This window comes from Sciurus vulgaris (assembly GCF_902686455.1).
Source record: "Sciurus vulgaris genome assembly, chromosome: 12".
NCBI classification, from domain to species: Eukaryota; Metazoa; Chordata; class Mammalia; order Rodentia; family Sciuridae; genus Sciurus; species Sciurus vulgaris.
In genome coordinates this window covers 107,981,371-108,009,326 of record NC_136473.1, presented here as the reverse complement: position 1 = coordinate 108,009,326, position 27,956 = coordinate 107,981,371, and the positions used below count along the sequence as shown (strand labels likewise).

Below are 27,956 nucleotides of genomic sequence, written 5' to 3'. Positions count from 1 at the left end.
AGTCCTAGGATTTGAGCACTAGAAAAACCAACATGAGCACCCTGAAAAAGCTAAAGAGAAATGACTTCACACACACACATTTTTTTCTCTTCACCCTCCTGCTTTCAGAAAATTCATGAGACAACTTGATGGATGTGTTGTTACGTTTTTAATAATGACCATATCACTTCATCTGTTACAGTGACTAACAGATGAGAGGCAATAATTCAAGAGGGCACCAGGAAACGCTTTCATCATAAAATGGCAGAAAGGGTAGCACCTTCACCACCCACGCCTTTGTTGAATTTTTCTTCTGATCTGTTCTCATCCACATCATCAGGCTGCTGCTTCCAGAATGGGCTCTGCCTTCCAACTTTATGCTGGTTAGGATGCCAGGCTGTCAGCTTGCCTTAATAGTGTAACAGGGGTCCCTAACTTAGCTGAGGAACCTGGACAAGTCTTCTTTGATTTCGGCTTCATCCCAAGGCCCATGAATGTTTTCTTTGAAAAGCTGCAGGCGAATGAGGTAGAAAGGGCAGAGACATGAGATGGAAACGAGCAGAAGAGCAAAGAGTATGGCTCCCACAGCACTGATGGACAGCAGGCCTCCCAAGGCTGAAAACGCAAAAAGCAGCGTGACGCCCACGTAGCTGCGGGGAGTACAGGCCTTCAGTTTCTTCTGTAACATGGGCCACAGTGCAAAAATCTGTATGGCAAATGTCACCATGACAAAGGCGTGCACAGACCGGGGAAGACGCGAAGCCAGACAGACAGAAGCGAAGATGGCCATGTTCAAGGACAGTGTGCTAGATACAATGGCAGCATTGGCGCCATAGTCAAAGAAGATGAGGTGGCCCAACAGCATGAAAACTGACATGGCATAGATGGTGTCAGTGCTAACGGACTCTGTCAGGGTCTTCAGCACTGGGGAAAAGCCATAAGTGAAAGCAATGAAGACCAGGGCACTCTTCAGGTCGGCCCACCGGGTCCGCCCGCTCTTCCTCCGCCCTTCACCTCCATCAATAAGATCGAACAAGATGTAACCCACGAGTGAAGATGCCAGGGCAGTTCCAAAGAGCCAGTGAGGGGCCAGAAGACCCTCGTCCATATACCACCAGATGACCACAAAAACACAGACACTGCACAGCTGTTGTATCACCACACTGGACTCAAATACCACAGCCCAATATTGGTATTTTCGGGCATAGATGTTTTTCCGGAGCTCTTCCAGGAACCGCCGGTCCACATAGTTGTCAGGGAAGGGCTGGCGTTCATACAAGACCTTCTGCCACTTGACCTCCTTGGTGTTAGTTACAGGTTGGGCACACATTACCTGATCCTGTCCCTCTTTCCCTTAAACTCAGGCCAGTTCAATCTTCCTCAGAGAAGTCCATGTGGTTCTTGTTGTTCATAAAATCTTGAAATTAGACTTCTCTTCTGCTGTTATCTACTGACCTTTCCTTATTTTCAAAGGCAGGAACCCAGGCTAGGCCCACAATAGATGTGTTTGTTCTCTGAGACAGGACAACACGGTCAAATTCCTAGAAAAAAAAGAGACCTGTGAAAATATGAAAGTTGTCTAAGGGCAGAGTAGGACTGAGATAAAATCAAACCAACTCAATTTACTATAGGTCGACATAAAATGAATGTGTTGGCCATTTTATAATCTGGGATATCAAAACTGCATTTCAGATTTTTAAATTGTAACTCCCTGGATAATATTTACCGGCTAGTCATCACTTGCAGTGCCTACTCTGTGCTAGGTGCCTTATGTATCTTCTTTTACTTACTCTTCACAAGGTGTTAGTACCACTTTTCAGTAAAACAGGAGATTCAAATTACTCGGGCATTTATGGCCCAGAGTAACAAGAGTGGTAAACAGTGGTGCCAGGACTGAAATCAAAGTCTGACCCTAAAGCCTGTGTCTCGGCCCATCGCCTCCCGGACACCAGCCTTAACCCAGGGCTTCATATACCCAGGTGTGTGCCACCGCATGCCTGTAAGTGCAATTTATGCACATTCGCAGGGACAGAATGCATGCGTGGCTTTTCCCGGGTGCACCAGGGGCATGACCCTGAGGGGCACCCGGGAAGGCACGCGCCCCGCAGTGCGCTGCCCAGCACAGCCTGCAGGCAGCCAGAACCTCCTCCGCTGCCGCGGCGCGGCGCCCCTCGGAGGGCCCTCATCCCTCCTCGGCAGCGGGCTCCGCGGCCCCAGGAAGACCCTGTGGCCGAGAAACCCGGCAGCACCGCCTCCTCACAAAGCCGGGATGCGCTCACTGCCCGATCTCACTTTCGTCGCAAAGACCAGGACAGGTTTCGCCTCGCAAGCCAGACACCCAGGACCCCCTCACCGCAGCGGGGCCGAGGGGTCCGCAGGGCCGTGCAGGGTGGGAAGGGGTGCCCCCGGGGCCGCCCCGCTCACCTCCGGGCCTCCCCGCCTTGGGCCTGCGGCGGACCGCAAAGCAGGAGGCCCGCGCGGAACCCACCTGCCCGCGCGTCCCCAGGAGTGCGCGGCCGGGTCGGGCGGCCGCCCATCGGCTTCCCCTTCCGGGGCGCCGCCTAGCGCTACGGCGAGTACTTCCGGGTTTCGTCGGCCCCGCCGCCAGGCTGCTACTCCTTTCCGGAGACCCGCGGAAATCCGGAAGCTCGGGCCTCGGGCGGCCGAATCCGAGCCCAGAGGCAGAGGCTGGGCTGGTGCAGAGGGAATGACCAGTCTGACTCCGGTTGGTGTCCGGACAAATACAAAATATAAAAATGTCTTGTAAACTGTAGACCGCTACATGGCCACTGTTAGCTTACTTTGGCCATTGTCATGACACCAGTGGTCAACTGATAAACTTCAAAATGATCTTTTTTTGTTTCTCTTTAGGTTTCTGTTCCAAAATTTGATAAAGTTCCTTGGCTTAGTGAGACCAGCCTCATGAATAAACCATTAGTGCTCAGCCTCCCCAAAAGGTAACTACTCAGCAACTGAGGCAAAGGTTTCCAGAAAGGTCTCACCAGACGTATTTTTTTCAGGGAGGGGGAAGAATTATCAGAAGGGTGCATCTGTTCAATCAAGAAACTAAGTCAAGTGCTTAACAAACAGAAAGGCCCTGAATTTCTCAGACAAAAGTGAAGTTTGGGTATCGGCCTGAGTGGAGGAGATGAGACCTGGAATAACTTCCTTCTCTACCACCACACTCAACATGCAAGAGAAGTGTGCCCCTAGACACTACCTCCCATCTTCCTCACCACCCCCACTTTCTTCTCCTCTGCTTTAGTTTGAAATTTTCAGATTAAACCTCAGAAATCTAGAACTACCATTTCCCATCTTTTTAGAATAGCATCTGCCTGAATCTATACTGCGAGTGACTCCTCCAAACTTATCAGCCCCACCTCTTCTGATCAAACTGATACAGAACGCATATTTATGTTTTACAACATAGGGGAATTTGTGTGTAGGGAGAATTTCAGCTTCTACTTGAAATAACTGGGATTCCTCATTCTTCCCTCATTTTGCTGCAATGGTTCCTAGTTATGGGATCCAGCCCTGCTCTGGGGACATGGAAGAGTGGGTGAGATGATGTGGAGTAAATGAGAGAAAGCAGGGAAAGGCAGCCCAGAGGCAATTAACAGGCACATCACAGACTAAACAAGGCGGGCTCCCTGGCATGGGGAGCAGCTAGCCAGAAGGATCAAATTCTCCAAAAGAGATGTCACTCTTGTTGGTAAATGTCATGCACCATCCTGCCCACAGATAAGCAACTCTCCATGAGGGATATCCTGTCACTCTCTCCACATCCCAGCCTCAATAGCACATGCCTTTGCTTTGCTGCACTTTAAAACACCACACTCTTAGCAAGCAGTCAGTTTTATGTATTTTCGGAGCAAGTACACAAGTGCATATTGCTCGGGTCTGTTATTTTTATATAACTTCAAATATATACAAAATAGGCAGTCAAAGGTGCATTTAACCCAGAAGCTTGCTTAGGAAATAAAAGTGCTATGTAATACAGTTCTTATTAAGGTCAGTGTGAGTAATGGCAGTTTAGCATTTTTCAGTTGGGTATCAGGCACAAACTCGCAAAATGAGTAGGGGGTGGCATAAAGAGTAGAACTGGCCATTGAAGACAGCAATGAATAGGAGATCATCCCCTGACCAAAGATGACAGCCTGCCCTCCATTCCATTCAGTGTCACCTGCAGGTATGTGAGTCCAGTGACCAAATCTGCTGCATTTTCTAAGTAGAAATTTGGATTCTTTAAAATGTGAAGTTGCTAGTGTTTGACATCTAATAGGCTAATCTCCCACCATCCCATGCTAACCCCACGCCCGTGAGACCTGTCCCTGCAGCCAGGAGCAAAGCATCCCTGTGTCTGGTTCTCCCAACTCCAACTCCCTTGTTCTCCAATTATACAAGCCTTTGGTAGAAGGTGGGGAACAGGGGCAGGGCAGGACTTGAGAAAGGCAGGTCCAGAACACCACCTGTTGACTTTCACAGCCAAGTCCTTGAGTGTCAGAACAGTTTATCATCAGCCAGCTGGAAAGGAGGGGGTGGTTTTTCCTTCCACTGGCCAAACAAGCCTAGTGGCCAGGAGAGATTCCCTACAGTAGGCAGCAAAGCTCTGCTCAGGTCTATGCTGGGAGGACTGGGAGCAATCTCAGCCTGTTTAGGCAAGTAGGGAGCCTGTTCGCTTCACAGGAATTCTAAGATGATGGACAGTACCTGGGAGGTTGTCCGAGCTCTCGGGACAAGACAGGAATGCAGAGCCTTTTGAAGGGAAAGAACAGGTGGTGTGTCAACGTTTCTTAAGGGTTAGAAACTCCTCATCTGGTCAAAGCTCTAGGTTCCAAGCTGTTCATTTTGGCAAAAGCCTTAGAACTTTGGGGACAGTTCTCAATGTACCCTGAGTATTACATAGTCTTGGGCGAGCAGTCCCAACAGAATGTTCTGCAAAAGATAAAAGAACATTTAGTGAAGTGTGCTGCAGGCGACCTGCCCTGAGCTCTGGAAATACCTAGGGGGTGGAAGAGGTGGGGCCCGGCTCTGATGGAAAGCACCTAACCAGACCTGCTTCCTCTAAGGATATTTTCAGGTTGGGCTGACTTCCATGAAGCCACACTCCCCACAGCCTCCAGAGCCCCTGAGGTCAAACTGAAGTGGTTTGTGTGAGGTTGCATGCCTGAGCAGTTCTAAACTGGTCTCCTGGTCTCTGTTGGTCAGCATTTGGGTGACAAGTTCAAGGCAGCCTATTCCCATATCTAACATATAGTCCGAAAAAAGCTCAAGTCAGACAAACCTCCAGGGTCTCACAGGGTCCAGGAAAGTGAGGAGGAGAAATTAAACAGTAAATGCCTCATGAACCTCACACTCCTTTCACATGCCTTTGCTTTAAATGAACAATGAAATCTTTTCTCATTAGAGAGGAGAGATGTTCTTGGCAAAACTACCAGCATTCCAAGTTCTCATTTCTTGGATGTGAGGGGCAGGCACAGTGCTGCCCACAGGACGGTTTGCAACTGCCAGCCCAACCCCAACCCGAGGCATTGGCTCCTTATCCTGTAATAAAATGAATTTTGATGGCAAGTGAGGTGGGTCACCCGGCAAGAGAACTAGTATTGGCACTAGCATCCCTGTGTAACTTTCTAACTGGAAAGGATGTTCCAGAGGAAGAAGGGTTGGAGGGAGAAGATGTTCAGTAGGAGGAAGCAAGTCTGTCATTTCAGCATGCAGACGCATAAGCTGCAGGAAATCAGGCCAGGACCATCACTTGTTAAATGTTGAAAACATTAGCTCAGACTTTCCAGGAGACCTGGGGTGCACTTCGCTCCTTTCAGTTCTGCTTTTATGAATAATCTTTTTCCTGCCTTATTTATACACTGTCTGACATTCGAGAACTATCATTGGTTAGTTCAAAAGAAAAGGGACAGGGGCTGGGGTTGTAACTCAGTGGTAGAGCACTTGCCTAGCACATGTGAGGCACTGGGTTCCATTCTCAGTACCACATAAAAATAAATAAATAAAATAAAGATTCTGTGTCCATCTATAACTGAAAAAAATATATTTTTTTAAAGGGAAGCCAAAGTGCCTGAGGGGGCAAAGTGTCTCCTGGGAGCTCCTTAGTGGGCAGGGTGCTCCAGAACTGGGTACTAAGTGGCTCCAGAGGTGTCCCTGTGTCCTCTCTGAAGCAACCAAGGGCCTGGCTCTCCAAACCAAGGACTGCTTTTCTTTCTTTCTCTCTCTTTCTTTTTTTCTTTCTTTATTTTTTGGGGGACTGCCTTTCTAACTAGTCTTGTTTTGATTCCTTAGATCTCCTCATTCCTCTACTACTTTTCTGACTTCGGCCTGGAAGGATGTGGATCTGCCAGTTTTGTTTCAAGTGCCAGGTGTCTCATCTAAGGTATTCATATTTTTAAAACTGAGAGGAAACCAACAGTAATTCTAGAATATCATGGAATGGGGGCATATTTCCTCTCTTCTTAGCACAGCCCTGTACCTGGTACATTATGAGTGTTGGGTCAGTGCTAGCTGAACAAATGGGCACTGCCTCTCACCCTGTCCCAAGTGCCTTAGCACCCAGTCCACCAGAACTGAGAGTAAAGACATAGGTTAGAAACATCAAAAAGGGAAACCAGAATAGATACGGAGGAATCTGCCCAAAGCCCGTCACGGGCTGCTCTCAGCCTGCACCTGGGTCGATCCTAGTTTCTGAGTCTCTAACCTCTCTCCCCGCGAATTACACAAACAAGTCCCTGTGGAATTTTATCTGGAAAATTCCTCCTTTTCCCTCCACCTCACAGATATCAACCGCGGCTGCTGGGAGCACCTTAGGGCACCCGGGGGCCGGGTACTGGGGTGCTTGGGGACAGGCATGGGAGCCGTGGTTCTGGGGTACGTGGGGGCAGCACCTCCTGGGGTGGACAGACAGCATGTGATGCTAAAAGCAGTTCCTCCTGAAAACCCGCTGGCCCTCGCAGGCTGTGCGCAATGCTCCCTCCAGGACGCCTGGCCCGGAGGATGTGGACCGTGACAGGAGCCCCTGGCTTTGGCCCGTAGATGCTTTAATTCAACAGAGGTGGCGACCAGCGGCGGGGCAAATGCCACAGCCAGGAGCGCGCCGCCCAGGTGGGAAAGGTGGGCGGAGGCACCTCCAGGTGGAGGCCGAGCAGAAAGGCAGAGGGGCGCGACGGGAGGAGGGGGCCCGCGCCGGGTCGCGAAGCCCCGATTTAACGAGGGAGGGAAGAGCCAGGGCGCAGGGCGAGCAGAAGACTCCGGGTCCAGGGAAGGAGACCAGCGAGGACGGGCTCCCGAGGTCCGGGACGGCGTGGCGGAGCAGGGATCAGGTGAGCCCAGCCCCGGCCGAGACCCGAAAGCCAGCGCGGCAGCGGAGCCCACGCGGTGCTCAGGTCCCCTCGCTAGACCCCCACAACCTGGACGGGCAAGAGGGGCAAGGGCCGAGCCGGGGGCCGAGCTAGGGGGCGGCTGGCCGGGCGCAGCCGCAGACGCCGCGAGAAGGTGTCCAGTCCGCCGGCCCTGAGCGTCCCGCTCGTCAAGCTCTCTGCCGCGGGTCCAGCGGTGCTGGGGTCGCGGTGCAGCGCGGGAGCCCAGGGGCCGAGGCCCCGCGCACCTGCCGAGGGCGGGACGCGGGCGGCGGTCGCAGTACTCGCGGCCGGCCACCAGGCGGCGGCCAAGAGCGGCGCGCGGGAGGCCACCGCGCCGGGTGCCCCGCCCACAAGCTCTTCGCCCGGCCCGCCTGCCGCGGGTTTCTGCGTGAGTCCCTCTTGCAGACCCCAAGAGCAAGAAGGGAACGTGGGATCCCCGTTCTGTTGGGCACCGGGCAGGTTCCTCGACCAGGCCCTTACCTGTCGCAAGGCCCTCTGGGCCTTGACCCAGAGGCTGCCGTGAGCTTGAACCCCTGCCCGCGCGTGCTGCCAGGTCAGCCGGGCTCGGCCTGCAGCTTCTCCTTTCTAGGAAGAAACCTTGCTGGGTCTCACGGGAGTGGACCGCGGAGCACGCTATCTCTTCCTTTATCTTGGAATCAGGGACCTGGCAGAAGCCGAGGGCAGCCCTGCGGCCACCAGGAGCCCTGGACCCTGAGTACAGGCGCAAAGGCCCTGCCACCTGGCCCGCTGCCTCTTCACGTCACCGGTCAAAGGGCAGAACTTTGAACATTCACATTCCAAGTGGCATTCCTGCCCTGCGGCAGGGCCAGGTACAGTGTGCCCAGAGCAGCTGGCACACTCAGGGGCACACAGAGGAAAAAGGCTCAGAGACCCAGCAGCAGGGAGAGCGACAGGAAGAGCGAGACAGACGGCAAGAGGGACACCCGCAGAGAGGTGGGGAGGCAAAAAAGAGAGAAAATGAGAGGCGGAGATAACAAGACAATTTTGAATGAAGCCTAAACATCTGGTTTAAACCTTCACTGGGGAGACCTTTGTCATTAGTCACCATGACTAATGACACCATTAGACCTTTGTCATTACCTGCCATTTCCAGGCATGGACTGTTGACTCAGAATGGGAAGGTGTATGGTCTGAGTCGGGTGCATGTGCCAGGAGGTGACTTAGCCAAGCCCAGCAGCGAAACCGAATCCTGTGGTGACCTGCAGGCCTGCAGCCGGGCCTCAACCCCTGCTCACGCTGGCTGGGGATGGGAGTCCCAGCCCCTCCACCTCCTGCCCCACACTGTCTGCTCCCTTTGGTCAGCCTTTGTTGTCCCAGCCTGATGAGTCAGAGTAAAGATGAGAACATTTCTATTGTGCTTTTTGAGGGGTTTTGTCTGAAAAGATGGTGTAGCAGTAGAGGTCCAGCTGGAAAACAGAGGACAGCAACCTCCTGTTGAACTCTTTCCTTATTTCTCTCACTGACTCCACATTTTGAAAGCTCATGACTGCCAAGGAAACTACCTCATATACTCCTGTCTGTATTAATCAAACACATAATAATTACACGTGCAATTTTAAAAGAGAATAATGAACACCACTGGCTGAGAGAGGTAAGAGCTAGGTTTGATGAGCTCACGTGGTAGTCTGCTATTGGGGTATGTTTAAAATTTTTTTTGAATAAATAGTAAGTATTATTGAAACTGTATTCAGCTGAAATCTTAATTCTTAAATTAAATGACTGGTATTTTCAGATAGGATGGAAAGGTTTATTATGAGGATTTTTGGAGGATTAAAGATAGTTCTTTGACCACTACCTTTTGGCTCTAAGGGGTATAAGAATAATTGTGTCTCCATATGTTTTCTAAGAGTCCAGTCTTCCTCTGAGAAAAGATAATCTCTTTGACCCTTTTATTCAGAAAACTTTCTTTCCCACTGACTAAAACTTAATGGAGGTGTTATTGGACAAATCTCTCAACTTTTCTGAGCCATAATTTCCTTGTTGGATTCACCAAGAGGGTTTGAACCAGGCGACCTGTGAAATCTTGCAGTTCAGTCAGAAGGAAGGAGACAAGGAATAAAAGCGCCCAAGGGCGAATCGTCAGTGCTCCTTGGTCGGCTGTGGTGCCTATTTTTAAAATCACCATCTGGTGCTTACACTCTCAGTTTTTGTTATGTGAACAGGTGTGTATAGGAGAGGGAGAAGGAGAGGGCGAGGAATGTGTCTCTGCTTCTTCACCTAGGATTTAAGAAAGCCACGGTCGTGGGCCAAGTGGGCCCTGAGGAACCTCAGCAGATACTGTCCCACAATACTGGGATATTTCCAATGGTGAAAGTGGGGCGAGGCTTTGCCTTCTGGGGACTGGCCACAGTCTATGACACGCCTGGGCTGGGCCATGAACAGGGGACCTCCACTCTCCTGTCGCATCTGCTGTCTGCCGTCTTGGGAATTGAGAGACGCCGTAGCCAGGAGGTTGTGCTGTGACCCTCACCAGCTCACTGTCCATCCTGCTGCTGCCGGTGCTGAGCCAGTTTCAGGAAGCCAAGCATGAGATGGGAATAGTGCAGACCGGGCTTCAGGGGGAGGAGAAAAGGACAGAATGAGGAAATGAGGCCTATGGAATGTGAATCCCAAGCCATTTGCATCAGCCTTGGACCTGCCTGTCACAGCTCCTTCCTCGGCTCCCCAGGGCCCTCATCCTCCTCTCCAAACAGGGGTGGAATAGCTGCTCTTGGAGGTAGGGCTGAGCTGGAGTGCGCCACAGATCAGACTAGTTTCCACTCTACTTGCAAAAGTGAGCCAAATTGTGGCCTGCCTCTGTCTCTTTGGGCCACAGCCAGCATCATCTGAAGGGAAGAGGAGGCCCGAAGAATTTGCATTGTTGACAAGTCACTCAAGTTACTCCGAAAGCCAGGTCTGGAATGCAGCCCTTGGGCTCCCGGCCAGGGCTCTTCCCCAGCTCCATATCCAGAATGGGTTTATTGTACCACAGCACCAATGTCCCGAAACGTTTCTCTGAAGACGGCATAGTAAGTGATTTTTGCACACATATGCATGTTGTGCCTTAGGTACACACACACATACACACGATCTTGGTTATGTCTATATTTATACCCATTAATTTACAGTGCTTACAGTGACTCATTCATTCACCCAGCATTGTTGAATACTTATTGTGTGCCAGATTCCACAACAGGTTGTAGGAATTCAAAGATGTGCAAGGCATAGTTCTTGCTTTTAAATAACTCTCAGCCTGATGGAGGGAACAAATTTACAGTAGGGCTGGCATTGTGGTTCAGTGGTAGAGCGCTCTCTTAGCATGCATGAGGCCCTGGGTTCGATCCTCAGCACTACATAAAAATAAATAAAGGTATCATTTTCACCTACAACTAAAACAAAAAAATTTTTTTAAAAAAGAAAAGTACAAAATGCAAAGAAAACTTTACCAAATCTATGACGGAATTGAAGAGGTGGCACCTAACTCAGGTTAGGGGGCAATAAATGATAGCAGGGGCAGGAGATAGGTTTTCTGAGAAAGCAATGCTGGGCTGTGTTTAAAGGATAAGGACTCAACAAGGCCAGAGAGGGCAATGTGCAAAGCATTTCATCCTGTAAGTTCTGAGAGACGAAGCCAGCATGGCTGTGGGAGTCTGTGGTCACAGAGCTGTCACCGAACAGCAAGGTCCTGCTGTACACCTTGAATATCTTGCAAATATGTTTGTTGCTTGGTTGCAGTGAACTCTCTGACTCTGAGCCCGGCAGGTTGTAGTAGTATTTTTAGACAGAAGCAGGAGTCTGGAAATGGTGAAGGAACTAATTGCAGGGAAGATGACAATCTACTTATAACTACGAAAACAAGTGCACCCGATGACTCTCCCATGGCCACCTCACCCTATCCAGGTCTTCCTTGTCCTTTCAGACCAAGTATAAGTGCCATTTCTAGTAACACTCTCCTGATTCCTCCAATCAGAAGTGGTCTCCCTGCTTTCTGAGGGCCCAGAGGCAAGTCACCCCTTCTGAGCTGTCTAGTGCTTCCTGCTTGGGTGGCAGCTTTAGACAGGTATCTTAGCGTCCGACCTCAAAACTGTGAGGGGTGGATGGAGGAGCCTGAGCTGCAAGGGATACCACCCCACAGTGTCAGGGAAGACCTGGCAGGGAGTTGAATCAGCCCAAAGTAGACGAGTCATCCACACAGACCCCTCCCCAGCCCCCTTCACACCCTGCTTCTCCCACCAGACCAGCTGGCCAATGCAACCCGCCTTCTGGTGCCCGAAGATAGTCGACTTGGTTATTCTGTTTCCTAGACGGAATGCCTTCCCCTCTCCCAGCACATACCTACCCAAGGATCGCCTGTTCTCTTGACCCTTCCCTCTGCCCTGCTCCCAGGCGAGCTCACTCCTGCTGGCAGCCTCACTGTGGTCTCCACGTATTTCTGTCACAGCACCTTCAACCCTATCATACTTCCAGGCACACAGATGCTAGATGGTGACAGCGGGAGGCCAGAAGCTATGTCTTCTTGATCCCAGGGTACTGAGTGAATTCATATTCTTCTCTTGTCGTCTTTGGGGCCAGAAACTGTCTTATCCATCCCTGTGGCCCCATCGCCGCGCCCTCCATGGGGTGGCTCACAATCCATGTTTGTTCCTGAATGAATGGATCTAGTCATGCACGCTTACACTTTCACATGCCAACCCACAAGACTGCAATACTGGGTTGATTCTTTTCAAATGCCCTATAAAAACGAAGCATATTTTAAATATTTATCCAAAGAACCCAGTGTTGACAAGAGTGTTCAGTCCTTAAACCCCAAGTGCCATTTATCTTTCACAGAATGAAGCTACTTGCAGACCAATCCAGCAAAGCTCACCTCTGGAGCACACCCAGGCACCCCCCAGATGCACAGATATGTCCCTCCTCTTCCTGTTTGCCACACCTCCCAGGGCAGCAGGAACGGGTCAGCGTGCACACGTACTGACAGGCCAACAAGCCTGTTGGGAAGGAGAAGGCTTCAGGTCGCTCTCTGTTTGTCACTGTGGCCTCCTCTCTCCTGGATTCTATATCTTCTAGAAATGTACCACCACACAACTTTCAAGTCCATGCCCGTGAGGAAGGGTAAGAGAGAAGCTCCAAACGGAACTTTAGCCTCAAGTTCCCATTTGCTCCCTAACCAAACCTCTTGCCAGAGATGCAAATGCGAGCTTCATGGTACCAATGCCCCACAGTCCTGTCTCTCACCCTCTTACAGAGATGAAGGCAGAAAGAAAGGAAGGGTTGCAGTGAGCAGACAGGGTGCCCCCACCTTTGCCGGGGCTGGAGCAGCCTCTCCACCCAGGAGTGAGAGGGTGCAGGTCATACATGCCAGCTCCGGTTCTGCTGGTGGCTTAACGCATGGCTTTCAGGAGATGTAGCAGGTGTAGCACGGCCCACGCGGACTGGGCCACGGATGCTGGAGAGCTGATATTGAGCCAGGGGTAAGGCCTGAGGAAAGCAGATGCTGCTTGGGAAGGGCCGGTGTGAGGAGGTTTGCAGAAAAGAAGTCTCCATCATTCTTAGATCATCAGCGGTACATTAGTCGGCCTTTCATTGCTGTGACAAAATACCTGAGAAGACGGAAGGAGGGAGGATTTGTTCAGGCTCAGTTTCAGAGGTGTCAGTCCCTGCTCACTCGGCGACCCTGATCCTGGGCCTGTGGAGAGACAGAACATCAGGGCAGGAACAGAGCTGGAACAGAGCTGCTTACCTCATGGCAGCCAGGACACGGAGAGAGAGAGAAAGGAAGCTCCCACTTCCTCCGACTGGGCCCTACCTCCTACCTTTCACCTCCCAGGAGTCCTGCAACCCTGGATCCCACAGTGAACTAATTCATGGATGAGGTGAGAGCTGCCATTTGTCAAATCACTTTCAGAAGCCCCAACTCTAAACATTGCTGCCCCGGGGACCATGCCCTCAACACGTGAGACTTTGGGAGCTTTCCAGATCCAAACTGTGACAAGAGGTCCTCAGCTGAACATTTGGTGGAGAATCCATGTAAACTGGGGTGCATGAGCTGCCCGTAAAGAAAGCAGTTCCTCAGTCACAGGTGTTCAGGTTGGAGAGAACAGACCCCTGTGGACCTCAGCCCTCATCCCTAGCCCCAGCCCCTGGGCCAGCTGTCCTTATGCCTGTACCACTCTAGCAGGCCCAAGGCTGCCTCCCGACCTGGGGCCACGCCCTCCGAGCCTACCAAATGTCAGCAACTACCCTGGAGGGCTGAGACCAGGGTGCCCAGCTCTGTTTTATGGAAGGAAAAGCTGTTACTTCTCTTGCCTCTCTGCCCCATTCTCACTCCTGTGCTGCCCCAGGTACCTCACCACTAACTTACCTCTACCTCTCTCCCCCAGGCCAGGAAGAACCAGAGTGACCTCATGGCATTCAAAAATAAGAGGCTGTGCTCCACATGTCGAGAAATAAAATGGGTAGGCAAGGGGCAAGGGACATAAATGGGCATGTGTCAAGGGGGTCACAAAGTATGCTAAACCTTCCGCATTGCAACAAGCCATAGGTGAGCCAAGGTAGGTGGACCAGGGGAAAGAGATGAGCTGATGAAATAAGCCAGTTTGATTTGGGCTTTAAGTCACCACATGGTTACAGAGGTTATGGGGCTTCTCCCCTCTTAACATCTCCCAAACACAACACACCACACACACACACACAAAATCCTCTTCCACCATTGTAATCATGAAACAAGCAGCTTAATCTTTGGGTTTATCATGAATCTAGCCAGAACCTCAAAAGAAAAGCCAAGGAGATTGTACAGTAGTTTCTATATAGTGGGGATGTCCCTTCACACTGTATCCATAGCTGGTGGTGGGGGAGGAGTATTAGGAAAAGAAAAAAGGACATCAAATGGGTGTGGAGGGAACAAGGACAAACCTCTGCCACCTGTCAGAGTTGCTGAAGAAAGAGGCCTGTTTCGGAAGGGAAGTTACACCAGGTCAGAGTGAGGACTTGGGTTGATTCAAGGGGTAGGGTTAGTGTTAGGGGCAGGATTATACTTGGGTTGCAGGTAGTCTTGCTGCCTGGTTAAGTTAGGGTAGTGGGTAGAGAAAGATCTCTTCAGCTCTGGTATCCTGTAATTCTCCTTGGACCTGGGAGGAAAGCAGGACCACACGTATGGTCAGAGGAAGAGAAGGGGATGGAAGAAACACAGGAGTTTCAGAGAGGCCCCTTCCCCAAATTCATGGCAAAAGTGCCTCAGGCCAGCAGGACAGGCAAGAGAGCAGCAGTTCACGCGAGTGTTGTGTGGGAACTGGAAATTCAGCTGACACCGATGTTGCAGTCTGTGTCGCTTCTGTGATGGGACCACAGTGTCCGATGTGAGCCTCAACTAGAGTCTGGACAGGCGCTCCTGGGCTTGTTCCTGGAATCACATTTAGAATGTGCTGACCCCAGGCCCACGCCAACTGGGTCAGCTGGCACGCATGGGGCCTCGGCAGCTGCCCTCTTTCTCAAGACCTCGTCTCAGACCTTTGCCCTTGCCAGCCTGACAGGAGCAGCACCACACACCTACCAGAAATAATGCTACCATTTGCTGCAGCTTCCAAAAGGAAGGTCTCCAGACACGGAGATGCTCAGGGACACTTCCCACTGCCGTTGGGACCTGGTGGAAGCCTCAGAGTGTTAGAAAACATACATGAAAAGCACCATTGCCTTGTCAAACAGTGGCTCTTCAGCATCTTTCGGGGTCAGGACGACTGAGCTGCTGTAACCAGCAGCACCTCCCTTTCTTAGCAGTGTGGGGAAGGCATAAAAAACCCCAGGGTGAGAAAGGAACTTCCTCAACCTAACAAAGGGGATCTTAATAGTGAAAGTCTGGATAATTTCCCCTAAGACCGGGAACAAGGCAAGGATATCTACACTTGCCATTTTTAGTCAACATTGTACTGTGTATTCTACTGGAGCAATTAAGAGAGGGAGGGAGGGAAGGAGGGAGGGAGGGGGAGAGGGAGAAAACGGTCTCTATTGCTGATGACATGATCCCATATCCAGAATGTCCTGGAATCACACACACTGTTAGAGTCGAGAGATGAGCACAGTAGAGTTGTAGGATACAAGATTAATATGCAAACATTGATTTATTTCTCCATCCTAACAATGAACAATCCAAAGTGAAATTAAGAAAATAATCTCATTTACATTAGCATAGGAAAATACTTAGGAATAAGGTTAATAAAAGAAGTACAAGATCTATATATCAAAAACAACAAAACATCATAGAAAGATAAGACCTAAATAAATGGAAAGACCCCATGTTCATGGATTGGAACACTTAATAGTATAAAGATGGCAATACTCCCTGATCTATCTATAGATTCAGTACCATCCCTCTCAAAATCGCAGATACCATATTTTTCCTTTGCAGAAATTGGCAAGCAGATCTTAAAATTCATAATAAAATGCAATAGACACAGAATAGCCAAAACTGTCTTGAAACAGAAGAACAAAGTAGGTGCTTTCTTACTTTCTCAAGTACAATGAAGAAAAAAAAAATAAGTCATTAGCCCTGTCTTTATGAAACCAAGAGATGAACAAATGTTGACCACAAAATATGATGAATAGAAATAGAATAGACCTGATGGGAGTAAAGGGGAAGTAAACATCAGGGACATTTTCCTGGAAGAAACAGACTACTCAGCATTTTCTGGAATGAATAGATTGCATGATGTTCAAACAGAGGTGCCCAGAACTCACCAACTCCTCCCTCAGAAAGAGCCGGAACAACAGATGGACAGCTACACTCCAAGGTGACTGACCCTGGGAGAGTGCTGAAATTCAGCAACGAGAGACCAGAACTTCTAAGGCCCAGAGACCTGAGAGCAGCATAGAAAGAGGAGCAGAGCACACCTGGCCAGAGCCAGGGAGGGCACCCCCTCAGCAAGGGAGAGGGTGAACTGAAGAGCCCCACAAGCCCCATCAGCACAGCCACAGCAACCCGAGCGATGGGAAAGTTCCACAGGCATCACGGGCTTGCAGGTCAGTTAAGGGAGTGATCCTAAGTCTGCACTCCAGCTTTCCATACCAGGCACCATCTTGAAAAGGGAATTATTGTGGAATTCATACTGCCCTAGGGGTAAGAAATCTTTGCATGTCCCAGTCGCAGACATGCCTGCCTACCAGCACAGGGACTGCAACCTCACAAATGCAATTCCACCTAGTCAAGCAAGAGTGATCCCAGCACCCAAGCCCCTGAAGTATAGGGGATAGGTGTTTTAGAATGGGGGGGGAGCATTTTCCTCTGAGACCTAAGGTATAGGCAGCCCAGGGGACTGAGAAGAGGCAAGGTGCTATAGTCCCTCACCTAGTCAATGAGGTAGTAACTGAAAATTTCCCTAACCTTTGGAAAGATATGGACATCCAGGTATGAATTGAACCACGAATACAAAGAGTAAACAGACCAGTAATGAGTGATGAGACTGAATCAGAAATAAAAAGCATCCCATAAAGAAGAGTCCAGGACCAGAAGCCTTCACTGCTGCAGATCATACCGGACTTTTAAGAGTTGATATCAATACATCTCAGACTATTCCAGAAAACTGGAACTGAGGGAATTCTTCACTCTTTCTATGAGACCAGTATAGCCTGATACTGAAATCAGACAAGGACACACACACACACACACAACAGCAACAACAAACAAAAAAGCTACAGGTCAATACTTCTAATGAATATAAATGAAAAAATTCTCAACAAAACACTAGCAATTTGAATCCAACGGCATGTCAAAAAGACCATCATGATCAAACTGAATTTATCCCCATGATGCTAGGATGGTTCAACATATGTAAATCAATTAGTATAATACATAACAACGACAAAATGAAGGGGAAAAATCACATGATTATCTCAAGAGGTACAGAAAAAGCACTTGATAAAAACACAATATCCTCTCATGACAAAAACTCTGAACAAAGGTATAAAAGGAAGGCACCTCATAATGAAGGCTAAGTGTGACAAACTCAGAGCCCTCGTGCTGAGGGCAGCTGCTGGGACAGTTCCTGTAAGGTCTGGCTGAGGCAAGGACACCACTCCATTGCTCGCTCCCGTCATTGTACTGAACTCCTAGCAGAGCAATCAGGCAATCGGAAGAAGAAGGGACACGCAAACAGAGGAAGGAAGTCAGATTGTCCCTGTTTGTAAATGACACACACACCCCTTAAAAATTCCATCAAAAGATTATTAGAACTGAAAAATGAATTCAGTGAAGTTGCAGGATACAAAATCAGAAGCATACAAAAATCAGAAGCACTTTATGCATCAGTGATAGGATTGCTGAAAAATAAATCATGAAAGGAATTTCATTCACAATAGCTACCAAAAAATGCCCAGAAATAAATTTAACCAAGGAAGCAAAAGGTATCTACAATGAAATAAAAAACTGTGATGAAAGAAAGAGAACACACCCACAAAAACAGAAGTTAGAGATCTCATACTACCTGACTTCAAAACATGCCACAAAGCTACAGTAATCTAAACAGCATGATATTGGCATAAAAAGAGAAGCACAGACCAATAGAAAAGAACAGAGTAACCCATGCATTTAAATCCAACTGATTAGCCACAAAGATACAGAAAATATGCATTAGAGAAAAGATAGTCTCTTCAGGGATGGTGCCAGGGAAACTAGACATGCACATGCTGGAGATTGAAATTTGACCCTTCTCTCAGTCCACACAAAAATAAACAGAGCAGATCAGAGAACTAAAAGTAAGACATGAAACTGAAATTACTAAAGAAAACATAGGGGAACCACTTTAAGACATTCATACGAGCAGTGATTATCTGGACAAGACCCCAAAAGCACATGAACAAAACAACAGTAGTAAATGAGAATATATCTAACTAAGAAGCATCTACACAGCACAGGGTACAATCAATCAACAGAGGGAAGAGAAAACTGCAGAATGGGAGGAAAGTCTGTAAGCTATTCATTTGACAAAGGGTTAATATCAAGAATACATAAAATCTTCTAAAAATTATAATAATCCAACTAAAAATAGGCAAAGGATGTGAATAATCACTTCTCAAAATATTCAAAAGGCCAACAAATTTGTGAAGAAAATGTTCAAATTCATTAGCTGTCAAAGAAATGCAAGTCAGAAGCACCACGAATATCACCTTGCTCCAGTTTGAATGGCATTTGCAAAGTCAAAAAAGGGTAAATGCCAGCAAGGATGTAGAGGAGAGGGCACATCCATACTCTCTTGCTGGGAGTGTAAACTAGAACAGTCATGATGGAGAGCACTATGTGGGTTCCTCGGAAAACCAAAAATAGAACCACCAAAATGATCCAGCTGTCCCTCTTCTGGGTGTGTAAATGATATCAGCACACCAAAGAGACCTCGCACCCATGCTTATTACTGTACTGTTCACAATATCCAAAATGTGGGATCAACCCTGGTGCTCATAAAGGATGAAAGGATAAAGAAAGGGTGGCACATAAACATCGTGGAATATTACTCTGCCATAAAAAGATGATACCCTGCCATTTGCAGTAAATGTGTGAAAGTGGAGTTCTTTGTGTTCAGTGAAATGGGTGAGTCATAGAAAGACAAGTTGTCTCTTGTATATGGCTGTTTTTAAAACATTGATTTGAATATATAATAGAAACGACTGGAGGGTGAGAAGTAGGGGATCAGGGAGAGGGTGGATGACAGATACCAAAACACACTCAGAAGTAAAAGCTCCAGTGCTCTAGAGCACGATCAGTGCCTGCGGCCATCACTGGAAGGCTCCAAAGGAACAGCAGGAGAAGGGACTGCTAGTACCCTGCTCCTATCAGGGTCTGTTGCCTACCCGCATTGAACCATCACGCAGTACTACATAAATAAGTACAATTATTAGATGTTAGTAATCTTTTTAATGTTTAAGGGGAGGGAAATGTTAACTACCCTGATTTGATCATTACACCCCATATTCACAATTATGACACGTGACCCATAAATTTGTACAGTTAAAATGAAAGAAAATCAATATGGGTGGAAGAAGAGATAGGAGTACCCACAATACACTTTTTTTCCCAGAAACAAAAATCCCATCTTAGGCAGCTTCGTCCTGGCTCCGCCCCTGTGGCCCACTTCATGCATGCAGTGCCCAGCAGGATTCAGGGGCTTTCCACAGGGACCACGCTATCCAGCGGGAGGGAGAGAGTTGCCTGCATCTTTCCTTGAAGCAGAGCCAACTGTAGGTGAAATTTTGGGAAATGACTAAATCTGTCTTTGGCATATTCTCTAGCCTTTTATGTAGAATTATCTAGAAACTGTCCCTAGGTTCTCACTGAAGCCTTTGCTGCCTGCCCCTCATCCTCCCCTGAGCTATTAAGTTAGGAGAACAATCTGACTAAATACAGTAGGTGATTGGCGTTTGTGTATACTTGACATTCAGGTTTTTGCTACTTCCAAGCACCTCTAGAGTTCCTTGACACATTGTAATTTGCAATGCATCACAAGTTCAAATCTCAAGTCACTTGGTGCAGGTCACTCAGTGAGTAGGCCAGCTGAACACCTACACCCACATCTTTTGATGACCATATTACTGTCATAGCCATAATCCCTTTGGAGTAATATTGAAAAAAATGCTTCTTAATGAAAACACATGCCCTGAAAGAAAACCAACACCTAGCATTAGTCATAAATTTGGAAGAAAAAAAAAGAAAAAGAAAAAGATGCTTTTAGCCAGGAATGCTATAACTTTACATTGGATTTAGCCTGTGTGAAGGGCACACTTAAAATTTTCAAGTGGAGCAGTTTGGAAGCTATTAAAAAACAAAAATAGAGATGTGGTCTCTCTCCTTTGAAGCTGAAATTCTATCAGGACAGCCAGACAATAAACACATAAATACAATAAAACTTTCATGAGCATCTGATAGAGGAAGCCCTGAGAAGAGAACGCAGAGCAGTCTAGGAGCCAGTGGTCTCTGAGAAAGTACCAGCTCCCCTGAGACCTGAAGAGTGTGCAACGGTGGTGTCAACCACAGATTTGGAAGCCTTACTAATCTTGAGGAATCTAACTGCCAAGTCTCATAACCAGGAAAGAACCAAGATGAGGACAGGTGTGCATCCCATGAAATGATGCATAATACAACTTCAATGTCAAATACAACTCGAGTTTGCTAAGGGGGCACTTCGTTCATTTCAGTCGGAATGTAGTTCTGGCCAGTGTTCTAAATGGGACTTTCTTCTTCAGGTACAACCAAGAACTGTGATGGTCCCAGATTATCTGAAACTATCCTTAGAAAATTTTGTGAGTCAAAGGTAAGCCAAAGATTGACCTTGAGATGTGGCTTTAGTTCTGGTTGTATTGGTTTGGGAAACAGGACTATGGATTGAAAAGCAGAGTAATCGGATGTTTAGGGAATAGACTTCTCAACTGGTTTCATTTTCTTGTTAAACCAGACTAAATAACATTATTTCACTTTTTTTTTTTTAACTTGGACAATTATTGAAACTATTGTGGAAAATATGATCTTTACATCTTCTCAAGAAAAATCTAATAAACAGGATAGGAGAGTTCTTCGAGAACTCAGGCAGAACTCAATATAAAATCTCTGTGTAGACGACACATCTGATTCAGAAGTTTGGGAGATCATGCCCAATCTGTCCTGAGTGTGCTACATTTTAGTAACTAAGATCCCTTATGTCTGTTCAGTTGTCATTTACTGCTTTCTTAACACCACCAAATACAACAGAAATGACATCCGGTCAGAATTCTGTTTTGTTGGTTTAAAAAAAAAATTTTTGTATTTGATTATTGGACAATGAAGAAGGATTCAGTTTTTATTTTACTGAAAAACTCGTCGTTGACTGCCTTGAGGTAGATGGCTGGGATGTCGGCAGAGAGCTCCCTTACATTCAAACAAGAGGAGAGCTAAATGTGCTATGTGGCGATATCTAATTTCTACCCTCATACAGAGAACTTGGAAGGTTCTAACCAAAAGGTTCTCTCAGGTTTGCTGTTTAAGGGTAAATTAGTGATCTGTAAATGTTGTTACTTTTTCTCTGGAGATTGGAGGATCCTTTCCTCAATCCTTTCTATTTTCAGACTATATGAGTTTTGACAGTGGAATGAAATATTTTTAAATGAAAGTTTTCTCAAAACCTGTGAAAATATCACTAAGTAAAAGACCTGGAGAATGGCTGGTCTTCTCCCAGGCGCCTCACGCTGCTGCAAAGCAGTCTGAGCGGCAGGCTAACAGGTGCTGGGATCAGAGGCCATCTGGTTTAAGAGGCGCAAGGACACACTCCTGCTCACCACGCCCTGTCCGGTGGCTCATGTGCATTCTTGCTTCTTTCCAATCAGAATGATGAGCCCTCATCAACGCAGAGCCCAGACCGCACCTAAGCCTTTCCGTGAGGACATCGCAACAGGTTAGTCTCTTTTCAGAGAACTTGCAGCGTGAGACATACTGTGCCCAGGGTGGCAGGATGGAAGGCTTAATTCCCAAGATGATTCCTACATTTTCTGAACATCCTCTATCCCTTTCTCTGTCACATGTTGCCTTGTGTTGCCCTAGAAGAAGGTTGCTTCCTCCTCTCACGTCACCCCACCTGTCCCTTCCTCAGACTTCACCTGCCCTTCCCTACATCGTGGTCTTCCCCCACGCTTCTCCACACCATGTGACTCTGACCAATATTCCTTTGCTTAAGAACTTCCATAGTGGGTTCCACAGTAAGTCCCTCCATGGCAGTCCTGAGGGTACTAGTCTAAGTGGACAGGGAACCACGTCTCCACAGCCCTCAAATGGCCCCACAAAGGCCCTGCAAATTTTGTCCCACAGCCTCCCTAAACATCCACTTCTCCCAGAGTTCCCCAGTGTTCCCCAATGTTTGCTTATTGACAATTGAAACAAGGGTGGTGGCTCATTCTCCAACTTCAGCCTTGACCTAAGTCTCATCCTTTGGAAAAACCAGCCCGGGCTGGTGAAGGCAGCGTGGGCTGTTCTTGGGGGCAGCACATTTCAAGGATTTGGAGCAGCCCAAGTTCTCTACTCCCAAGGGAACTCCCAAATTAGACCACCTGAAGCTGTACTTTCATTAGACACATGAAGTAAGGAAAACTGAGGTTACTTTATGCAGAGGAGAACATCTAAGCTCTATCCTGGGAGGTTACCAGGGATCCAGAGGCAGAACTGAACTGAGAAACCATCTAGAAAGGAAATTGGAGGATCAAAGGGATTTCTTGATGGGATGCCAAAAAGGAGGACCAGAGATCCAAGTAAGAGCTGACGTGTTTGGCGTAGTTCACTGCCTTCTAGCACAGTGCAAGGCTGCCAGACCCTCTGAACCACTTCTTATGTGTCCAGAAACATTGGCTGAGTTCCTGGCCCTTATTTAGCCAAAGTGGAACCGAGTGCCTAGAGCTGAGAACATCCACCCACCAGAAACTCCCCACTCAGCTGTTTTCTGGACTGTGACCACCTCGTAAAGAGGACACCAGGTGATGAGTGTGTGCAGCTAGCTAGAGTAATTTCAGGGTTATCTGCATCAATCACACCCTCATTCAGGGGTTCCTTTGGTCCTGGAATTTTTTCAGACCTGCCTTACAAAGGAATAAATCACACACACACACCCCTTGCCCTTCCTTCAGCAAGAATATTTATTTTCTGATCTTAGAGGACAGTGTATCAAGATGCTTTCACCGATTATTAGCCCTGAGAGTAGACTTCAATCAGCAATATAAGGGCTGGCTGTGGAGTGCCAGGACCATCCTGTTGTGTTCTCCAACAGATCTGGTTCCTGCCTAGAGTGCAGGACAGCAGCCTGGGAGGTGGAGCTGCAGGGAGAATGGGTGCAGAACTGGCTGAAAAGATGGAACTTGTGGACCTCCGGTCAGCTCTAGCTGTGACCTCTGTGATCTTGATGTGCTCTCTGAAGTCATGGCATTAGCAGGAGCCTCAGAGCAGAGTCTGGATCCAGGCCCTGGGTCTGGATCCTAGTCTTGCCATGTGGGTTTGGTCTCCATGTTCCTACTCACAAAACCAGAACAGCTTCTTGTCCCGCTGAGAGCTCGACAACACCAGAAACCTTTACCTTTGACCAACCCAGAAAACCTGCTGGCACCGCCCCACCCCCTGCGTCACTCGACTTGGACCTCAGCGCTACAGCACCACGGCTGGCTGCCGGGGCTGTCACCCACCTTGCTGTGCTCCCTGTGCACATGCCACAGACACTGGGTGGCTAGCTTGTCCAGTGGATAATGTGCTGGGGGTTGTCTAACTCCTTTTTTCTGAATCACCCAAACTTATATATTATCAGTGCCTCTTATTGAGAACTAAATAGATTGAAAGAACATATCTCAAAAGTGCTGTGGCTTTCCTACTGGCTGCATTTTTCTCTGGCTTAACCAGAGTCCCATGACATCAAAGTCTCTTGATCTTGATAAACATCAGCATTGATGTGGAGGCCTGACTTACACCTACCATCTGGCACAGTGGTGTGATATGATACAAAGAGCACTGAGGTAGAATTAAGACCTGGTCCTTAGCCCATCTGTGCCTGTCACCCTGGACACTGCTTCCTCTTCACTCCAAGATGAGACTCGACTGGATCCTAGATTTATGACCCTGTGATATGTCTAGCTCTCATTGACTAAGGAGCTTGTCCCAGAGAATTCTGGGCTCCAGTTCTGCAGGTGATTCAGTGATTCCCAGAGGCAAGGTGTTATTTCATGCATTGACATAGTTTCCTCCAGGCAATGTGTCTTCTGCAGAAGTTGAATGCTAACCAACTTTCATAAAGTAAATCGTATTTGGAGAAGAGGTCAGGATGGTAAGGATTTCAAAGGGCTCTAAAAATAAATTATGCCACAAATGGAGTCTCCTTTGGAACTGCTGAATACTTTCTCTCCCTACTGTGGCCTTTTTGTAAGATCATGGTTATTTTTTCAGAGAACAGAACTATACATGTGTCCCTGAAAAGTCTCCTGACAATCAAAAGCTCTTTTCCCTTTGACTAATATTACAGCTCTAGATATGTTTTATCTTCCATTTTTAATTTAATTGACAATGACTCCTAACACATGGGTTTTATTTTTACTTTTGGCCTCTTTGACAAGATTTGTAAAACCTTAAATGTTGTTGGAGATGAGATAGTTCCATTTAAAAAAAAAAAAACAAAAAACAGATTCAATCCAAAACATATGCACGTTGAATCTGTCTCATAAGGTTGCAGAAGTTCTTGGTGACCCTTGGTTATTTTGAGTTTCCTTAAGAACGGAATCTAAGCAGCTCTGCTCTTCCTCCCCCTTGCACTAACCTCCAGAGAGCATTCGCTACAGACTGCCCATTCTGGGCCCCAGGACAGCTGTCTTCCATGATCTGCTGTCAGATGCCTACCAAGCTCTTCAGGAGAATCAACATTCCTTCATGCCCAGAAAGGCACCCTGGGGCAGGACAGTGACACAGTGAGTGTTGGGCGCTCCTGGCCTGACTCAACTGGCAGACTCCCACCTGGTGCCCTCTCCCCTCCTCCCTCCTATCTCCAACAACAGCAAGACTCAACTTTTCCTTCCTAAGAATTGCTTATATGTCAGCTCTTGCCCCTTTCTTGCACACATCTCCTACCGACACAACAGTATATGATTATAAAGATTCAATGATTAAAGTAGAACTTGGTGAGGATCTCTCATTTTATTTTGTTTGAATCTTGTCTTGTTTTAATAGATGACATCCTGCTGTTCCTAAGACATGGATTTTCTGTGGAAGTGCCTTTCCCCCTTTCTTCAGGCCCTTGTGAGTTTATGTATTAAGAACAAAGGAGAGAAAGGGAAGTCGCCCTTCTGTCCTTATTTCTATCAGTTAACTCTGATGGATGGTAGTGGATACTATGAGGCAATCACTCGAGAATGTCGATGATTGGCAGTTGTGGCCCTCGCTCCCAGAGCCACGCCTGGCCTGGCCCTCCTCACATCACCCGCAGTGCCGCAGACATCAGCTGTCCAGGTACTCTCTGTGCTGTCAAGTCCACCCCAAGGGCTGTGGTTTTTGGTTTGGTTACTTTGATTCGGGATGTGCGCATCTATGTCTATCCTGGTCACTGTGTCTGCAGTGTCAGAGACAAAAGCAACTCTAGGCTTACAGATTTTACATGTTCCCTACCAAGCTTCAGGAGGTTTCTGTATAAAAGGTCTCTTCCGTCCCTTAGGAGGCAATGGCCTTGTGAAATCCCAAACCTGACTAAATGGATGCTGGACCAACACATGAGAATAAACCTCTGGGCCAACTGTACTTGAAGAATGGACTTCAGAAATCCTAAACAAATGACCTGATGCCTAAATTGACCTCAATTCTTGCACAAAAACAAACCAACCAAAACAGAAAACTTGTTTCATTCCCCATGTTCCTGGTGGGCTGATTCTTGCTTTCAGTTCAGCTGGTGTCCATCAACAGGGCCCACAGATTCTGAAATTGTGTCAGATCACTGGACACAGACTCAGCTCAGCTAGCAGTGTTTCTTTCTTTTTTTGAGTTTTTTTTTCATTTGTTTTTACAAATTGATATATCCAGTGAATGAATTTGGAGTATGGATCCATGCATTAAGGAGAATACGTGCCTCAGACACAACTATTTGGAGCTTTTGCAGTAAGCTGAATATTATTATGTGCATAGTAAGATAGAATGCTTCCTAAATCTCACTAAGATGGTTTCCTCTAGTGCACCAGGAATTTCCAATATCTCATCAAAAAGAATAAAGTCCTGGTGTTTTCTAGTATGGTGGTGGAGTGTTACAGTTCAGTTCTTAAATGTCTCCCAAAGCGTGGTTTGAAGGCATGGTGCCCAGCCTGTGGCACTATTGGGACATGGTGGAACCTTTAGGAGGTGGAGTAGGGAGAGGTTAGGTCAGTCACTCTTTACTGTTAGGAATGGACAGAAAGGCTGTATTTGGGGAAAGCCATGCTGCAACTTTCAGAAAAAGAAAGAAGACAGAAGGAGAGAGGGAGACTCAGGGGAGGCTCAGGAGAGGCCTGCTGAGGGCCTGTTGCTCCGGGCCCAGTGCTGTTCCACACTGGAGCTTCCCATTATCCTGAATATGTCTAGAAACTGCACAACTCCATGTAACCTAAGTGCATTAAGTTCCACAGAGCCATTTCCTTCTAAGGAATGTCCTGTTTAGAATGTCTTATCCAGGTGTAGCTGCTGAGGTTGAGGGAGGTCTTAGGGACGAGAAGCGCCTTGCCCAACAGTGTATGCGAGATTTCCAAGAGAAAACAGCAGCCTGGGCCTGTTTCTATTAATAAACCCATAAACAAATTCCTTAAGAATCAAGTTAAATTAGGAACCGTAGGAATGGGTGATATTAAACCAACCCTTAGAGAAAACTGGGATGGCAAATCCTATTTCAACCATGTTCCTCTGAAGGCCATCTTAATTTAGCACTTTATTAAATACTGTCCCTGTTTCATGCATGTTCACTTTTAACTCTTGAGAAAAAAAAAAAAAAAGTATAACTTAATGAGAACAAGAACCATATCTCATCCTGACACCATAACCTGTAGGAGACACCCAGCTTATACTTGAGAGCCATTTAAAATGAAGAATGGTCCATTCTTAGACTTACCAAGCAATATGAAAAACGACAAACCAAGATCCCTGAATTTGGGACTGTGAGGCTACAAAGGGCTTATTTAAGAGATATTAGGAGTCTGCCATTAAGAACGTTATTTCAGTTGGAGGATAACTGCATGTGTGTGCCTTTGCACACGCCCACATACACAGCAACTAGGCATGAGTTACAAATGAACACTGGTGACTACAGAGGTGACACTTTCCATATCACTAACATTCCAACTCTCTGGACAGAAACAAAGAAGCAATTGTGCAATCTTGTCAGGAAAAATGGTCAGAGGGGAAAGAACTATGTTTACCCACACAGAATGTTTTCTCTTGTTCTTTGCAAAGCCTTCAACAAGACATTGAACTACCTGGCCATCAAAGGGCAGGAAAGCAAAACTGGACTCAGACATGTGTCTGCTGTTTCAAGGTGAACATCTCCCTAACCCTCTCGGGGTGACCCTCGACTTAGTCCTCTGTAACAGGGATTATCCTGTGGGGATGCCACATAGCTTGAAAGTCAGGAAACCCTGACTTCCTAGTTTCTCACCTTGATAAAAATGCATAAAGAGTACGATGTGTGTAAAAACGAGAAAGAGATCTTGGTAACACTTGTTGGCTCTGAAAAGTGGCACAGAAACTGGCAGAGAGAGGATTTTGCAGTCTTCCCTAACTTGCTCTTTGAATTTTGAACCCCTTGAAAGTTTCACTGACTCAAACACAGAACAGGATGAAACAGAAACTTTTTAAAAAGTTGCCAGAAAGCTAATCTAGCTTTGGAAATGGAAACCCAATAAATTGTCAGTGTAACTGTCTTCCTGACACTCAGAGGACCGTGGTCCTTGATTAATACAAAGTTCAGGCAAGTGTCCAGTCCCAAGCATGCATTTTATCTCTGTCCCTTGGAAGTTTTGCCCCTGCAGTGCTAGCACTCCCTCCTAGTAACAAGCCTTTCCTGCTTTTGTAGCACTGCACACTTTTAAAGCCCTTTCACTTTCTTTCCCCCCCCTCTCTCTGCATCAATTATA

At 47.4% G+C, this 27,956-nt stretch overlaps 2 protein-coding genes and 1 long non-coding RNA gene across 7 annotated transcripts; 2 read left to right on the top strand and 1 right to left on the bottom strand.

Annotated features, from left to right (window-relative positions):
• Positions 1–131: 131 nt before the first annotated feature.
• PIGC (phosphatidylinositol glycan anchor biosynthesis class C) lies at positions 132–8,755 on the bottom strand. Of its 3 annotated transcripts, none has more exons than XM_079106413.1 (2): positions 7,854–8,755; positions 132–1,537 (listed from the first exon to the last, which is right to left on the bottom strand). In XM_079106413.1, the coding sequence occupies exon 2, from the start codon at positions 1,307–1,309 to the stop codon at positions 416–418; it is 894 nt and encodes a 297-aa protein (XP_078962539.1). In that variant the 5' UTR covers positions 1,310–1,537; positions 7,854–8,755; the 3' UTR covers positions 132–415. The 3 variants fall into 3 exon arrangements, with proteins under 3 accessions (XP_078962539.1, XP_078962541.1, XP_078962540.1); XM_079106415.1 differs by lacking the exon at positions 7,854–8,755 and adding an exon at positions 2,468–2,588 and having other exon boundaries at positions 132–1,520; XM_079106414.1 differs by lacking the exon at positions 7,854–8,755 and adding an exon at positions 2,404–2,548 and having other exon boundaries at positions 132–1,520.
• On the top strand, positions 2,724–27,267 carry LOC306641311 (uncharacterized protein C1orf105). 3 transcript variants are annotated; one of them, XM_079106420.1, is made up of 6 exons: positions 2,724–2,936; positions 6,274–6,364; positions 13,727–13,801; positions 20,568–20,635; positions 21,681–21,748; positions 24,641–27,267. In XM_079106420.1, the coding sequence occupies exons 1-6, from the start codon at positions 2,902–2,904 to the stop codon at positions 24,784–24,786; spliced, it is 483 nt and encodes a 160-aa protein (XP_078962546.1). In that variant the 5' UTR covers positions 2,724–2,901; the 3' UTR covers positions 24,787–27,267. The 3 variants fall into 3 exon arrangements, 2 of the variants coding, with proteins under 2 accessions (XP_078962546.1, XP_078962545.1); XR_013758118.1 differs by lacking the exons at positions 20,568–20,635; positions 21,681–21,748; positions 24,641–27,267 and having other exon boundaries at positions 2,724–4,168; positions 13,727–14,304; XM_079106419.1 differs by lacking the exons at positions 13,727–13,801; positions 20,568–20,635; positions 21,681–21,748; positions 24,641–27,267 and adding an exon at positions 6,942–7,832.
• LOC306641329 lies at positions 9,959–12,293 on the top strand. Its single transcript, XR_013758149.1, has 2 exons — positions 9,959–10,644; positions 10,838–12,293. It is a non-coding gene; the product is annotated as an uncharacterized lncRNA (long non-coding RNA).
• Positions 27,268–27,956: the final 689 nt, after the last annotated feature.

Bases quoted from the DNA above. Each gene is read 5' to 3' on its own strand.
- PIGC (XM_079106413.1), bottom strand. From the start codon at position 1,309: ATGTGTGCCCAACCTGTAACTAACACCAAGGAGGTCAAGTGGCAGAAG.
- LOC306641311 (XM_079106419.1), top strand. From the start codon at position 2,902: ATGAATAAACCATTAGTGCTCAGCCTCCCCAAAAG. The intron at 2,937-6,273 runs GTAACTACTCAG...TTGATTCCTTAG, and splicing joins GTGCTCAGCCTCCCCAAAAG to ATCTCCTCATTCCTCTACTA. The intron at 6,365-6,941 runs GTATTCATATTT...TGGCCCTCGCAG, and splicing joins TGCCAGGTGTCTCATCTAAG to GCTGTGCGCAATGCTCCCTC.